At 43.1% G+C, this 16,626-nt stretch overlaps 1 protein-coding gene and 1 pseudogene across 1 annotated transcript; both read left to right on the forward strand.

Moving 5' to 3' along the window:
- The first annotated feature begins 441 nt into the window (after positions 1-441).
- BCL2L10 (BCL2 like 10) lies at positions 442-7,270 on the forward strand. Its single transcript, XM_002690964.6, has 3 exons — positions 442-3,310; positions 5,034-5,152; positions 6,853-7,270. Exons 1-3 carry the CDS (start codon positions 2,804-2,806, stop codon positions 6,923-6,925), a joined length of 699 nt encoding a protein of 232 aa, XP_002691010.5. The 5' UTR covers positions 442-2,803; the 3' UTR covers positions 6,926-7,270.
- LOC101905597 (T-complex protein 1 subunit delta-like) lies at positions 6,951-8,873 on the forward strand (annotated as a pseudogene).
- The last annotated feature ends 7,753 nt before the right edge of the window (positions 8,874-16,626 follow it).

The raw sequence follows: 16,626 nt of genomic DNA on the forward strand, positions 1-16,626 counted from the left end.
GACAGACTTAATTTTATTGTGCTCCAAAATCACTGTGGGCAGTGACTTCAGCCATGAAATTAAAAGACACTTGCTCCTTGGAAAAAAAGCCATGACAAACCTAGGCAGTGTAGTAAAAAGCAGAGACATCACTTTGCTGACAAAGGTCTGTATAACCAAAGCTGTGGTGTTTCCACCACATGTAGTCATGTATAGATATGAGAGTTGGACCATAAAAAAGGCTGAGTGCTGAAGATTGATGCTTTCAAACTGTGGTGCTGGAGAAGACTCTTGAGAGTCCCTTGAACAGCAAGGAGATGAAACCAGTCAATCCCAAAGGAAATCAACCCTGCACATTCATTGGAAGGACTGATGCTGGAGCTGAAGCTCCAATATTTTGGGCACCTGATGTGAAGGCCTAACTCATTGGAAAAGACCCTGATGCTGGGAAAGATTGGGGGCAGAAGGACAAGGGGGTGACAGAGGATGAGATGGTTGGATGGCATCATCGACTCAGTGGACATGAGTTTGAGCAAACTCTGGGAGATTATGAAGGACAGTGAAGCCTGGTATGCTGCTGTTCATGAGGTCGGACATGACTGAGCAACTAAACAACAACACAACATCTACAATCCAGGCTTGAGTTCTTGTCCCTCAGTCAACTTGTCATAAGCAACTCCCTGGAGGCCATAGGCATGGAATGAGGGGGCAAAGCAACAGGAGTTGGTGTTGCAATGATCTGAGCCACCTACCTATACAATCCTACGTCAAGGACCTGAGTTCAGTCTCTTACATACCATTTCTATGATAGATTGCTACTGGGCATGCCTAACTTTATAACCAGATAGGTCCAACAGCATCCATATTATGATGAGATCTCAAACTTCATGATCACCTCATTCAGCTTCTACCAAGACTGAGTAGCAAGCCAGAACCTGCTTCTCAAAAGGAGAATGCTGCTGCTGCTGCTAAGTCGCTTCAGTCGTGTCCGACTCTGTGCGACCCCACAGACAGCAGCCCACCAGGCTCCCCCCGTCCCTGGGATTCTCCAGGCAAGAACACTGGAGTGGGTTGCCATTTCCTTCTCCAATGTGTGAAAGTGAAAAGTGGAAGTGAAGTCCCTCAGTCGTGTCTGACTCCTAGCGACCCCGTGGACTGCAGCCTACCAGGCTCCTCCGCCCATGGGATTTTCCAGGCAAGAGTACTGGAGTGGGGTGCCATTTGCCTTCTCCCCAAAAGGAGAATAGTTACTGGCAAAAGAGGACATAGATTTGCTTTAAAATCCTACAGGTCTGCACTGCAGTGCTACTGGTGCTCGTCAGAGATTCCATCCAGCTTCCCTGTTTGACACTTCAAGTATCATTGGATCTGTTGGATCATAAGACCCAAGTAGTACAGCAGCTTGTTGTTGCCGATTAGTCACCCCATGGACTGTAGCCCACCAGGCTCCTCTGTCCATGGGCTTTCCCCGGCAAGAATACTGCATTGGGTTGCCATTTCCGTCTCCAAGGTATCTTCCCAACCCAGGGACTGAACTCACATCTCCTGCATTGCAGGCAGATCCTTTACCACTGCACCACCTGGGAAATCAGCTCGTGCTGCAGCCTGAACAGCTGCAGAGCCTTCTCTTGTTTTACTAAGTCCACCAGCCTGTAGATGCGTTGAGGTTGCATACTCAGATGTGTATGTTCCCTCCAAAGTGACCTACCAAGTTCGTGCCTCTTTCTTTTTGTAGGTGATACAAGTTACAGCTATTCATCTTTCACCCTGGTGGGGATATTTCAAACTGCTCCAGACCAATGAACCCTCTCAAATTTCACAGCTGATACCAATTCTGTGTCTGCCTGAGTCCATTCAGGAGAAAGAAGCCATGGAGTAACATGAACAGAGAAAGATTAAGTATAAGAAGTACATTAACTATAATAGGGGAGTGGAGTAATGAGGGATTGGCTAGTAAAAAGTGGAGAATTTTAAGTAATATAAGGATGTAGCTATAAGAAACAGCCAAAAGCTGAATAATTCTATTATAGCCACAGTTTAACTGTGCTGGGATTGGCCGTTTCTTTGTCCCATCACTTAGACTGTAGGGTCCTTAAGACCACATGCCGTGTTCTCCATTGTATCTCCAGTGCTAAGGGGGAGACCTAGCACCCCAAAGGCTAGGAGTAAATGAGTGAATGAATGAATGCACGAAAGTAGATAATATTGGTACTCTAGTAGCAACATGCAGGAGAATTATCCTGTTTCCTGTCCCGTATGGCCAGATTCCAACACACACCTGGATGCTTCCATCCAATCGGAGAAAATGCTGATAATACTTTCAAGGGAGTCACCAGTGGAGGGCTGTGTGTAGCCTTTGTCAACCTCTCCTAGTATGAAAGAAAGTGTTGGTGGCTCACTCATGTTCGGCTCATGAACTATAGGCCCCTAGGCTCCTCTGTCCATGGAATTCTTCAGGCAAGAATACTGGAGTGGGTAGCCATTCCCTTCTCCAGGGTACGTTCCCCACCTAGGGATCAAACCCTGGTCTACTGGATTGCAGGCAGATTCTTTACCATCTGAGCCACCAGGGAACCTCTCCTAAAGGAGAAACAAGTCTAGCCCAGCTGCCCAGACTGTCCCCTCCGGGTTCTTAGTCCCCAAGCCGAAAGCTAAAAACAATAACCCCCAAAGAGTCTCACTCTGGCCCTGACTTCTATGTGAATCCATGCACACCACGGGGCCTCGGCTGTTCGGACCGGAACAAGTGTAGATGGGATTCCCATCAAAGGCGCCTCTCCAGACCTGGGAAAGCAACTGCCTGGGGGCGGGCTGAGCCGAGCCAATGCGAGAAGGGGCGGGGCGCCGGCAGGCCCAGAAAACAGGCCGGGGTCGGACCCCCGGTAGAGGCGGAGCCATGGTGGACCCGTTTAGGGAGCGCACCGCCCGGCTGCTGATGGACTACCTGGAGTTCTGCGCCCGGGAGCCGGGCACTCCAGCTCCTGCGCCGTCCACGCCTGAGGCTGCCGTGCTGCGCCACGTGGCCGCACGTATCCAGGAAGCAAATCGAAACGTCTTGCCCCTATACCGCCGCTGCCGCAGGCACCGCGTCGAGCTGGTGGCCAGGATGGCGCAGAGGCTACTCGACGAAGACCCTGGCCCCAGCTGGGGCCGCGTGGCCTCACTCGTAACCTTCGCGGGGTCGCTGCTGGAGAGGCCACCGCAGACGACCCGACGGCAGGAGAAGAGAGACGACGACGGCGTTAGCAGGGACTGTCGGCTCCTGGTGGCCCTTCTGTGTGCTCAGTTCTGCGAAAGGCACCGCGCCTGGCTGATGACTAACGGCGGCTGGGTGAGCGCGAAGGACGCGGGGCTGGTGGGCAGCCTGGGACGCGCCCACGCTGCCGGCTAGCAGAGGGACTCCAAGACGCCAGTCCTGTAGGGCATTCGTTTCAGCAGGACTGGGAAGTTTGGGGTGAAGTCTGACTTTCTGTACTGGTAGAGTCAGTTACCGAAACAGGCCTAGCTAGACAGCTCGCATACGAAACCATTCTGAAAAAGCATCAGGCCCTTCCCTTGACCACCTTTCGGTTTTAGGATGTGCTCGTGTTAGGTCTGGATGCTTTGTTTAGTTAAGTAGATCCCATAGTGATGAAGTCCGCAATGGGGTGACCTGGGCCAGATGGATTCTTTATACAGAACTTTTAGATGCAGCTTTGTTTATGGAGCCCACAGCTCTGCAGGTCAGAGCACCCCAGCCTAAAACATGAGAATGAAAAAGCAGCCCCTGGTCCGTCCCCACATCTCTCAGGAAGCGCTAAGGCGGAGGTGTCTGGGGGGTGGGGTGTGCACGTGCGCCCTGTGGTGGTGCTGACCTGAGGTTCCTTAACTTCTAATTTACTGCACTTAGCCTTCAATTGTGAGATCGCCTGTCGCCCTGGCTCTCAGCTGTAAGTCATTGATCACTGTGGTCTAGGCTGGAGCAGGAGTTTCACTGCTGCTCCATAACGAAGCCGATGATCAAGCAGAATCTGGCCAGCCTGCAGTAAGAGGGTAGAATGCCCTGCTGGGTTCTGAGCGAGACCCCTGCTTCTTTCTTCTCTTCCTTACTGGACTTGAAGCAATGACTGTAGTGACCCAAGTTACAGAAGAAATGCAGCCAAATTATTAAAACCAGCAATTAAAAACATGATCTAAAAAGCAATTGAAACATAATCGAAAAATAATCTAGGGAAGACACTGCACTGTTTGCAATTTCCTGACAGACCTGTATCGATGAATTGGGTTCCTTTTGTGGAGGAAGGATAGTACTGAGTCAGAACCTTGACCTTATACGAACAGTTTAAGGTGTTAGCATTAATGGCATCCTTTTGAGGGGATGGGGGCGTAGGTCTTCAAACTCTCCAGGCCTGTGAATTATCAGAAACTCACCTGAGCCATTAGTCTTAACAAGGCATTTGGCCCCCAAGGGCCTTCCACACGAAAGAGGAAGTTGATGGGGAGGTGGTGTTTTTTTTTTTTCTCAACTTTTGGCTAATCACCATTGAGTAAGAAACAATCTTTTAATATCAAAATGCAGAAACTCTCCAATTGGGTAAAGAAGACGTGCCCACATCTCTCTCAGCTGCAGTTAAAATGCCACAGTCTGGATTTCAGGTCCCTTCCTGCCCATTTTTCTGAATGGAACTACTTGCTTTATTGTCTCAGGAGATACCTTTCAAGTTAGTAATTTGTCATTTTCCCAGATAGCATCTGTTTTGTGATCAGGAAAAAACAGGCTATAGTATTCTACTTTCTTCTTGGGTTTTGAAAGAAGTGAGTGAAAAGATGAGGATTCCCGCTCTAAGTGACAAAATCACGTCCTCTACGTTCTTCTACCTCCTGTGTTAGACAACTTCTTACAAACCCTAACTGAAAGATTCCTAATTACAAGTAACCTACTGGTCAGGACTTTTTTTTAACTTTTTAAATCCAGGAATTGTCTTAGTGTTTCGTCCAGAAGCACTGTGTGTTTAATTGAGTACAGGTTTTGAGTATTATGAAACAATCTAATTCTCTTCTCCCTCCCCTTTTAGGATGGATTTTGTCTCTTCTTCAGCCACTCATTCCAGCCATCTTGGGAAAGACAGCTGGTCTGGTTTTTCCTCTCATACTGGACAGCAATAATCATAATCTACTTCTGGATAAAATTATCGTGAGTTCTAAAATTCTTATTTCTACCTGCCTAACTCTGAGCAACCAAGCAAAATTGAAATGTGAAAGACCAAATCAGAGTAAACCACCTTCCGAGACATTTTTATCTGCATTCATGTAAGGTCGCAAGAGTCGGACACGACTGAGCGACTGATCTGACCTGATGTAAGGAGTCCTGCAGTGTTTCAGCCAGCGTTTTAACTCCTGACAACCCAGTATATTGGGACAAAGGCCCAAGTGGCTCTTTTTAAAATGGGGGACACAGGGGTCGAAAGGCTTATTGCTCCAAAGAATTACAGAAGAAACTGCTTACCATTAACTACGCAATATGGTGCTATTTGCTACATTTGGATAAGAGTGGATATGCGTCTCTCATCTATCCATGATTTCATGTGCTACTGCTGAGTGATTTGTCAAGGCAGTGTGTCTGGGGTGTAAAAGGATACCACAAGTTCCCTGAGTCACAGTCTGACAAAGAATGTAATAGTAAATCTTTTTAAAGGAATCCTTTCTAAATTCTTCTTGGTTTCTAGAGTTAATGTATTGAAATTTATTAAATTTTATTTTTTATTTCAATAAATTTTTAAATCTTAAGTTTTAATAAATTTATGCATCTTTTTCAAAAATGTAGTTGGTGTTGCTTGGGATTCAATAAGCCTTTATTCTTAGCAGTAACTTGACAGTTTCCTTTTATTGTCTCTTTAAATATAGCACAAACAATCATTTTAAACATTTAATCAATACACAAGTGCTTAGCAAGTCCTTATCTTTCACCTTCCATTCTGAATTCAGTTCATCAGTTGAAGTTGATGGAAAGAGAAAACTTGAAGCCTCTTAGATACTGTACCTGAGGCCTGTGAATTTAGAAGACAAAAGATAGAAAACAGGAGGAAAACATACATATTTTATTTGTTGCTGTTTTTTACAGGGGACTTTATAGAAAACAAGTGAAAAAGAAACATACTTGGGCTTTGTATACCGTTTTAGCAGAGAATGGAATGACTAAACAAGGGATTCCCAGGTGGCTCAGTGGTAGAGAATCTACCTGCCAATGCAGGAAATGCAGGAGATGATGGTTTAATCCCTGTTTGGGGAAGATCCCCTGGAGTAGAAAATGGCAGCCTGCTCCAGTATTCTCACCTGGAAAATTCCATGGACAGAGGAGTGAGTCCATGGGGTCTCAAAAGAGTCCAGCACGACTGAGGCACACAAGCATGACTAAACAAAGGGAAGGGGTTGGGCTCTCAGGGGTCGTTTTGCATTGGCCAGAAAGTTTGTTTGGGTTTTTCTGTAACATCTTATGAAAAAACCCAAACGCACTTTTTGGCCAACACAATATATTGTGAGACAGTGACTAGGAAATAAATGGGGGAAGCAAATGGAAGATGAGGATTATTTTAGTAAAATTAATGCAGATTCATCTTGGTATTAACTCCCATTGCCAGTAATAGAAGTGTTCTCCCCTTCCTGGTACAAAAAGGCACCTTTCTCACAGGAAATTTATGCCCTCCTTTTAGGCAGGAAGAGGGAGAATAGAGAGCCCTTCCTATATATGCTATTTCTCAGTTTTCTTCAGCTCAAATTAATCAATATGTCAAAGTGGCATATTTGGGGGTAACATATTCTGATCTGTTTCAGTGGTTAACTGTGAGCATAGTTATCCTGCTGCCCACTGGAATCTGTGTCCATATGTCCTTTTAGAGCCAACATGGACCCAGCCAAGCTTGTCAGCAGCCAGGGGAATAACATCTGTGTGGATAAAAAGCCAGCCTAGATCTGCTTCAGCGATGTCTTCATAGATGAAGCTGTTGCTGATGCTGTTAGAACAAGACTTCGACCAAAAGGAATGGATAAAATGGTTCAAGATGGGAGAGGTAATGAGACCATTACAAACGGTGCTTCCATTCTGAAACAAACACGAATGTTATATCCAGCCGCCAGAATGCTGGGAGCTACGGCTCAAGAGAACCAGGGAAGTGGCGCCACATCAGCGGTCGTTGTTTCTGGCTCATACTCTCTCTCCAATTGCTAAAACAACTTTTTTCAGAAATGGATTTATTATTTCTGAGTCATCCTTGAAGGATTTGGAAAAGGGTATTAAAGTCTTGACGTGCCTTGACCTGTGGAACCAAGTGACAGAGGAAAGTTGTTAGCAGTGCAACCGCTTCGTTGAACTCAACCATTGTCTCTCAGTATCAAGTGTAAATGCAGGGAGGAGAGCAACAGACCCACCACAGCTGCTGGCGTAGATCTTAGAGATGTCAGAAGCGCTAAGAAACCTGCTAATCCCCTCGAGGGTGTAATGCTAAGTGAAATAAATCAGACAGACAGACAAATATCGTGTGATCTCTCTTACAGATGGAATCTAAAAAATAATAAAGAACCAAGCTTATAGATAGAATAAGTTGGTGGTTGCCGGAGGTAGGGGGTGGAGGGTGAGAGAAATAGGTAAACTGTCATTTTAAAAAAGAGGCGGGGGCGGGGGGAAAACTTGCTGGGACTGTTCATTGTGAGTTGGTGCAAGGGCCGGTTCTCAACCAAAATGTGGCCAATTCTGACATAAGCAGAATTGAAAAGCCTAAGATTGGGCTTAAAAGCAAATCAGGATAATCAGTGTCTGTTGTGCCCAGATGGACCAAGCCCTGAGGGAAGACAGTCTATGTTCTAAGTGAAGCAAATTTTAAAGATGGATAGAAGTCTCTTCTTAAGACATGATTGTAGTGATCTTAAATTAAGTTTCCTGATCAAAATGAACATTGCAGTAGTTAAGGATATTGAAAGAAACTGGAACCAAGCCACTTGCTCATACTGACCAACTTACTGCTGACATGCTGGGTTTGGGTGAGTGAGCCGAGGGGATCAGTTTACATGATCCTGGCAAACTGCTCCAGGTTACAGGCTGTATAAGCCTAGGAAAAGGTTCCGGTTGTGGTTCCTGGTCCTAACAAACCAGTGCTTGAAGAAGCTGAGCCCTTGATTCATGATGCCCTATGTGTGATTCGTTTTTGAGTGAAGCAGAGAGTTCTTCTTGCAGGAGGGCGTGCTCCAGAAATAGTGGGCCCCATGGTTAACTGGATATGCATGAACGTTGAGTGGTATGAGATCCTACTGCGTTTGTGCCTTTACAGATGTTGAGGCGGTCATTTCATCTACGCTAGCTAAAACTGCTGGGCTGAATCCCATCCCTACAGTAACAGAACAAAAAACAAGCGAAAAACTGGTGTGCCCAAGGAGAAAACGGTAGGCATTAGTGTCCAAAAGGGTGGTATTTCCAGGGCTTTGGAGGAACTGATGGTTCAGCCTTTGTTGGCTTCAGTCAGTGTACTGATACTAGCAACTGAAACTGTCTGGAGCATCCTGCACCTTGATGATGTAAATGCTCAGTGATCTGGATGGTGCTGGCTGGCCCCGTCACGGCCACTGACAGTGTGGCTGGAGTGGACCGCTGCCTTGGTGTCCCTTCTTGTTTGTGAGATTGTTTCCTCTTTACATTCCTGGGCTTGGTCTTCCACTTGGCATTTGCTTGAAATTGTCTTGACACAATGAAAATATTAACTAATTGGTTATAAAATTAAAAAACTGCAGTGTCCCCCCAGGCCTTCCTGGCCATTACTTTACTTGCATTTTACAAACAATTGGACCTGCTTTGTTGCCTCATCTTATGAGCCTTTTCTCTTCAGAACATGCAGTTCTGCTTTCTGTTCTGACTTGTTCAGTATGGCAGGATAAGCTGATTTAACTTTCCATTGCCTTGTGTTTTAGGGTGTTTCTCCCTTTATGGGCTATTGGAAACAATATTGCATGGATTTTGTATATGTGCATAGCCCTGCATTATTATGTCTACAGAAAATAATTCTAGAAAAAGATTGAGTCACAGTTGATGTGTATTAAAATTTAGCTGCTGCCAAATTACTTTTCAAAAGAGGTTCTACCAATCCAAACTTACACCAGGTCAGGGAATGCTTAGCTCTTCACACTCCTGCCAGTGTTAAATCATCCTAAGCTTTTGCCTGTATAGCTTGTGATATCTGTCACCTTTAGGAAAGTCATTCTTGTCCCAGGACTACAAAGAAAGTATTTTATGTCCTTGGTCATTGATCCATTCTGGAATCCTTTTTAATGTAGTATGTGATAGGGAAGAACAAATCTGACTCCATGCTTGATCTGTTCCTTTTACTAACATTTGTGCTTTGTTGCCAATGCTTAGTCATGCTGCCTCTGCACTTCTTGTAAAAGGGTGTTGCCTACTGTCTGAAATATACAGGATAGCCTATTCTCAGGGCTCTGACTTTTAAGAGTCTATTCATATATAGATAAAAAGTTGCAAGACAGAGAATAATATCTATCTTGTTGGAGGTTTACAGGACCATCATGACCTGACCTATGTGGGAAGCTGCAAGAACAAAGGCTTCCCACACCAAGAAGTTTGCAACAACTAACCTAGCCCCTCCCTCACCTTGCCTTCAAAAGTGCTTTGATGAAACTCTGAGAAGTTCCAGGCTTGAGGATAGGAGCCACCTGTCTCCTTGTAGAGCTCTGCAATAAGTCTTTCTGTGCTCCACACTCTGTCATTTCGATTTGTCTGGCTTCACTGTGTGTGGGGCACTTGAACTTGCATTTGGTAGCAGCATGAAGTAGGACATAGTCCTTCCAAAAGAAGAGTTGGGGTAGTATTTCAGCCTTGTTTATAGATGGTCCATTTTTTCCTAGCTAATTTGAATGTATTATCTAGTTTGTAGACTTATCTTTTTCTTTACTAACAGCGCTGTCTCAATTACTATGTGTTTATAGCATATTTGAACATCTGGTTTTATAGTTTAATCTCCTCCACCATTCTTCTTTAAAAAAAAATCTTTGGCTATTTTTGTGAATTAAGATAAATTCTAAAAACCAGTTAATAAAGAATCCACTAAGACTTCTCTTTAGGATTTTGAATAGAATGGGATTAGATTATAAATCAATTTGGAAATAAGTAATATGTTTACAATATTGCATTTTCCCTTCTAAGAACATGAACTTCTGTTCCATTTATTTAGGTCTTTTACAGTTTTCTTCACATAGGTCCTGTGTTCTTGCCAGACGTATTCCAGCTCTTTGACTTACATCACCATTGGGAATAGAATGTGGAGAGAATGTTTTGCCTTCCCACAGAGAAGAGGTCACAGAACAGAGGTCAGAGATTGGGGGCGGGATGGAGTGTGGAGAAATAGTTTTGATGACATGACTGAAATCGCATAATTTGAGTGTGCCTAAAGCTACTTGGGGCTTGATAAATTTCCTTTTTGGCTTAAACTGATTTTTTTCTAATTTTTTTAACTTTTTATTTCTTTTTGGCGTTTACTTGATAAACAATGTTGTGTTAGTCTCAGATGTACAGCAAAGTGATTCGGCTAGCATAAATATGTGTCTATTCTTCAAATTCTTTTCCCATCTAGCTTATTAAATATTATTGAGCAGAGTTCCTTATTATTGAGCAGTAGGTCCTTATTGTTTATTGATTTTATATATAGTAATATGTGTATGTTAATCACAAACTCCCTAACTATCCTTCCCATCCCCCCTACCCCCCACGGCCCACACCCTCACCCATTCCCCTCCGGTAACCAAAAGCTTGTTCTCTAAGACTGTGAATCTGTTTCTGTTTTGTAAATTCATTTGTGTCATTTTTTAGATTCCCCATATAAGCGACATTACATATTTGTCTTTGTCTGACTTCACTCAGTATGACAATCTGTAGGTCCGTCACTGTTGCTGCAGATGGCATTGTTTCATTCTTTTTTTAAAGATTTTTTAAAAAGTGAATCCTTTTTAAAGTATTTATTGAATTTGTTACAATATTGCTTCTGTTTTATGTTTTAGTTTTTTGGCCTCAAGGCGTATGGGGTCTTAGCTCCCTGACTAGGGATTGAACTTTGACCTCCTGCATTTGAAGGCAAAATCGTAACCACTGGACCACCAGAGAAGTCACTATTCCATTCTTTCTAATGGCTGAGTAATATTCCGTGGAATATATGTGCCACATAGTCTATCCATTCTTCTGTCAGTGGACGTTTAGGGTGCTTCCATGTTTGGGCTATTTTAAACAGTGCTGCAGTGAACACTGGGGTGCATGTGTCCTTTCAGATCATGTTTTTCTCCAGATGTGTGCCCATGAATGGGATTGCAGAATCGTACAGCAACTGTTTTTAGTTTTTTAAGCATAATTTTTTAGAATTTATTTTTAATTGGAGGAAAATTGCTTTACAGTGTTGTGTTGATTTCTGCCATACAACAGCATGAATCAGCCATAAATATACATATATCCCCTCTTTCTCAACCTGCACCCCCACCAGCTCCGCAGCCCACCCTGCTAAGTCATCACAGAGCACTGGGCTGAGCTCCCTGTGTTGTACAGCAGCTTCCCACTAGCTAGCTATTTTACACACGGTAATGTATATGTTTCAGTACTACTCACTCAGTCTGTCCCACCCTTCCCTTAGCCAGCAGTGTTCACAAGTCCATTCTCTACATCTGCTTCCTATTCCTGACTCGCAAATAGGCTCATCAGTACCATTTTTCTAGATTCCATCAGTCAGTTCAGTTCAGTCACTCAGTCATGTCTGACTCTTTGCAACCCCTTGAATCCCAGCACGCCAGGCCTCCCTGTCCATCACCAACTCCCAGAGATCACTCAGACTCACCTCCATCGAGTCAGTGATGCCATCAGCCATCTCATCCTCTGTTGTCCCCTTCTCCTCCTGCCCCCAATCCCTCCCAGCATCAGAATCTTTTCCAGTGAGTCAACTCTTCACATGAGGTGACCAAAGTACTGAAGTTTCAGCTTTAGCATCATTCTTTCCAAAGAAATCCCAGGGCTGATCTCCTTCAGAATGGACTGGTTGGATCTCCTTGCAGTCCATGGGACTCTCAAGAGTCTTCTCCAACACCACACTTCAAAAGCATCAATTCTTTGGCACTCAGCTTTCTTCACAGTCCAACTCTTACATCCATACATGACTACGGAAAAACCATAGCCTTGACTAGACGGACCTTTGTTGGCAAAGTAATGTCTCTGCTTTTCAATATGCTATCTAGGTTGGTCATAACTTTCCTTCCAAGGAGTAAGCATCTTTTAATTTCATGGCTGCAATCACCATCTGCAGTGATTTGGATCCCAGAAAAATAAAGTCTGACACTGTTTCCCCATCTATTTCCCATGAAGTGATGGGACCAGATGCCATGATCTTCGTTTTCTGAATGTTGAGCTTTAAGCCAACTTTTTCACTCTCCTCTTTCACTTTCATCAAGAGGCTTTTTAGTTCCTCTTCACTTTCTGCCATAAGGGTGGTGTCATCTGCATATCTGAGGTTATTGATATTTCTCCTGGCAGTCTTGATTCCAGCTTGTGCTTCTTCCAGCTCAGCGTTTCTCATGATGTACTCTGCATAGAAGTTAAACAAGCAGGGTGACGATATACAGCCTTGACGTACTCCTTTTCCTATTTCAAACCAGTCTGTTGTTCCATGTCCAGTTCTAACTGTTGCTTCCTGACCTGCATACAAATTTCTCAAGAGGCAGGTCAGATGGTCTGGTATTCCCACCTCTTTCAGAATTTTCCACAGTTTATTGTGATCCACACAGTCAAAGGCTTTGGCATAGTCAATAAAGCAGAAATAGGTGTTTTTCTGGAACTCTCTTGGTTTTTCCATGATGCAGCGGATGTTGGCAATTGGTCTCTGGTTCCTCTGCCTTTTCTAAAACCAGCTTGAACATCTGGAAGTTCACAGTTCACGTATTGCTGAAGCCTGGCTTGGAGAATTTTGAGCATTACTTTACTAGTAATTTGTGTCCATTGAGTCACTGATGCCATCCAACCATCTCATCCTCTGTCATCCCCTTCTCCTCCTGCCTTCAATCCTTCCCAGCATCAGCATCTTTTCAAATGAGTCAGCCCTTCGCATCAGGTTGCCAAAGTATTGGAGCTTCAGATTCAGCATCAGTCCTTCCAGTGAACATTCAGGACTGATTTCCTTTAGGATGGACTGGTTGTATCTTCTTGCAGTTCAAGGGACTCTCAAGAGTCTTCTCCAACACCACAGTTCAAAAGCATCAATGCTTTGGTGCTCAGCCTTCTGTATAGTCCAATTCTCACATCCATACATGACCACTGGAAAAACCATAGCCTTGACTAGATGGACCTTTGTTGGCAAAGTAATGTCTCTGCTTTTTAATATGCTATCTGCTACTGCTGCTAAGGTGCTTCAGTCGTGTCCGACTCTGTGCGACCCCATAGACGGCAGCCCACCAGGCTCTGCCCTCCCTGGGATTCTCCAGGCAAGAACATTGGAGTGTGTTGCCATTTCCTTCTCCAATGCGTGAAAAGTGAAAGTGAAGTCGCTCAGTGGTGTCCGACTCTATGCGACCCCATGGACTGCAGGCCACCAGGCTCCTCTGTCCATAGGATTTTCCAGGCAAGAATACTGGAGTGGGTTGCCATTGCCTTCTCCAATATGCTATCTAGGTTGGTCATAACTTTCCTTCCAAGGAGCAAGCGTCTTTTAATTTCATGACTGCAGTTACCATCTGCAGTGATTTTGGAGCCAAAAAAAAAAATAAATTCAGCCACTGTGTTGACTGTTTCCCCATCTATTTGCCATGAAGTGATGGAACCAGATGCCATGATCTTAGTTTTCTGAATGTTGAACTTTAAGCCAACTTTTTCATTCTCCTGTTTCACTATTATCAAGAGACTCTTTAGTTCTTCACTTTCTGCCATAAGGGTGGTGTCATCTGCATATCTGACGTTATTGATATTTCTCCTGGCAATCTTGATTCCAGGTTGTGCTTCTTCCAGCGCATCATTTCTCATTATGTACTCTGCATATAAGTTAAATAAGGAAGGTGACAATATACAGCCTTGAGGTACTCCTTTTCCTATTTGGAACCAGTCTGTTGTTCCATGTCCAGTTCTAACTGTTGCTTCCTGACCTGCATACAGATTTCTCAGGAAGCAGGTCAGGTGATCTGGTATGCCCATCTCTTTCAGAATTTTCCACAGTTTATTGTGATCCACATAGTCAAAGACTTTGGCATAGTCAATAAAGCAGAAATAGATGTTTTTCTGGAACTCGCTTGCTTTTTTCGATGATCCAGCAGATGTTGGCAATTTGATCTCTGGTTCCTCTGCCTTTTTCTAAAACCAGCTTGAACATCTGGAAGTTCACAGTTCATGTATTGCTGAAACCTGGCTTGGAGAATTTTAAGCATTACTTTACTAGCGTGTGAGATGAGTGCAATTGTGTGGTAGTTTGAGCATTCTTTGGCATTGCCTTTCTTTGGGATTGGAATGAAAACGGACCTTTTCCAGTCCTGTGGCCACTGCCGAGTTTTCCAAATTTGCTGGCCTATTGAGTGCAGCAGTTTCACAGCATCATCTTCCAGGATTTGTAATAGCTCAACTGGAATTCCATCACCTCCACTAGCTTTGTTCGTTATGATGCTTTCTAAGGCCCACTTGACTTCACATTCCAGGATGTATGGCTCTAGGTGAGTGATCACACCATCATGATTATCTTGGTCATGAAGATCTTTTTTGTACAGTTCTTCTGTGTATTCTTGCCACCTCTTCTTAATATCTTCTGCTTCTGTTAGGTCCATATCATTTCTGTCCTTTATCGAGCCCATCTTTGCCTGAAATGTTCCCTTGGTATCTCTAATTTTCTTGAAGAGATCTCTAGTCTTTCCCATTCTGTTGTTTTCCTCTATTTCTTTGCATTGATCACTGAGGAAGGCTTTCTTATCTCTTCTTGCTAGTCTTTGGAACTCTGCATTCAGATGCTTATATCTTTCCTTTTCTCCTTTGCTTTTCGCTTCTCTCCTTTTCACAGCTATTTGTAAGGCCTCCTCAGACAGCCATTTTGCTTTTTTTGCATTTCTTTTCCATGAGAACGGTCTTGATCCCTGTCTCCTGTACAATGTCACAAACTTCCGTCCATAGTTCATCAGGCACTCTGTCTATCAGATCTAGTCCCTTAGATCTATTTCTCACTTCCACTGTATAGTCATGAGGGATTTGATTTAGGTCATACCTGAATGGTCTAGTGGTTTTTCTCCACTTTCTTCAACTTAAGTCTGAATTTGGCATAAGGAGTTCATGATCTGAGCCACAATCAGCTCCCAGTCTTGTTTTTGCTGACTGTATAGAGCTTCTCCATCTTTGGCTGCAAAGAATATAATCAATCTGATTTCGGTGTTGACCATCTGGTGATGTCCATGTGTAGAGTCTTCTCTTGTGTTTTTGGAAGAGGGTGTTTGCTATGACCAGTGCATTCTCTTGGCAGAACTCTATTCGCTTTTGCCCTGCTTCATTCTATACTCCAAAGCCAAATTTGCCTGTTACTCCAGGTGTTTCTTGACTTCCTACTTTTGCATTCCAGTCCCCTATAATGAAAAGGACATCTTTTTTGGGTGTTAGTTCTAGAGATATAATTGGAATATAACATCAGTTTTAGGTGTACAACATAGTGATTACATATATATTAATATGTGTATAATATATATAATGCAAAATGATTATCACAATAAGTTTAGTTAACTTCCATCACCTCATAAAGTTAACAGATTTTTTCCTATGATGAAAAATTTTAAGACCTACTCTCTTAGCAGCTTACAGTTCTGCAATGCAGTGTTATCAATTATACTCAGATACATTACATCCTCAGGACTTACTGTACAACTGGAAGTTTGTACCTTTTCACCACCTTCTATTTTCCCCACCAATAGCCACCTCCTCTGACTACTACCAGTTCTCTGTATCTATGAGTTTTGGATTTTTATTTATTTTTTATTAATTTTTTTTGATGTTTGTGACCTTTTTATTCCAAATCTACCTTGCTTAACAAACTTCCCCCATCCCAAATAAGGTGACACATAGAAACAGTCTTGATATCAACCTATGTTATAGATTCGCTTTGCTATTTCTGTGGTTTGAGAAGATATTGGGGCTTACATTTGGAAAAATAAATGAAAGGATAAACTGAAAGAACTATTACATTTTATTTAAAGGTTTTAAAAGATACGGAGCAGAGCTCACAAAAGTTACCTGAATCATTAAAAACCATAAAGTTGGAGAACGGTTTTTTTTTTTTTTAATATAAATTTATTTATTTTCACAATGGACTTTATTATTATTTTTTTAATGAGAACAGTTTTTTAAAAGAGTAGATACCAAAATAGCTTTAAGGAAGAGGATAACCTGTAAGTATTTTAAATTGCTGAAGAAAGCAAAAGAAGACTTAAGATCTGAAGGATAAAAGTAACATTTATAAACATGCTAAAGAATACATTAAAAGAAATAAAAAAGAATGAAGAAACTATACTGTGTCTTAATCCTATTATACATGAACATCGTTTTCATGGGACTCTACAGTCCACTTCAGCAATATTCATACAACAAAAACAATGACTGAGAGAGCTTCAACACTCTTTGGAGCTGGC

Source organism: Bos taurus, chromosome 10 (assembly GCF_002263795.3).
Source record: "Bos taurus isolate L1 Dominette 01449 registration number 42190680 breed Hereford chromosome 10, ARS-UCD2.0, whole genome shotgun sequence".
NCBI lineage: Eukaryota > Metazoa > Chordata > Mammalia > Artiodactyla > Bovidae > Bos > Bos taurus.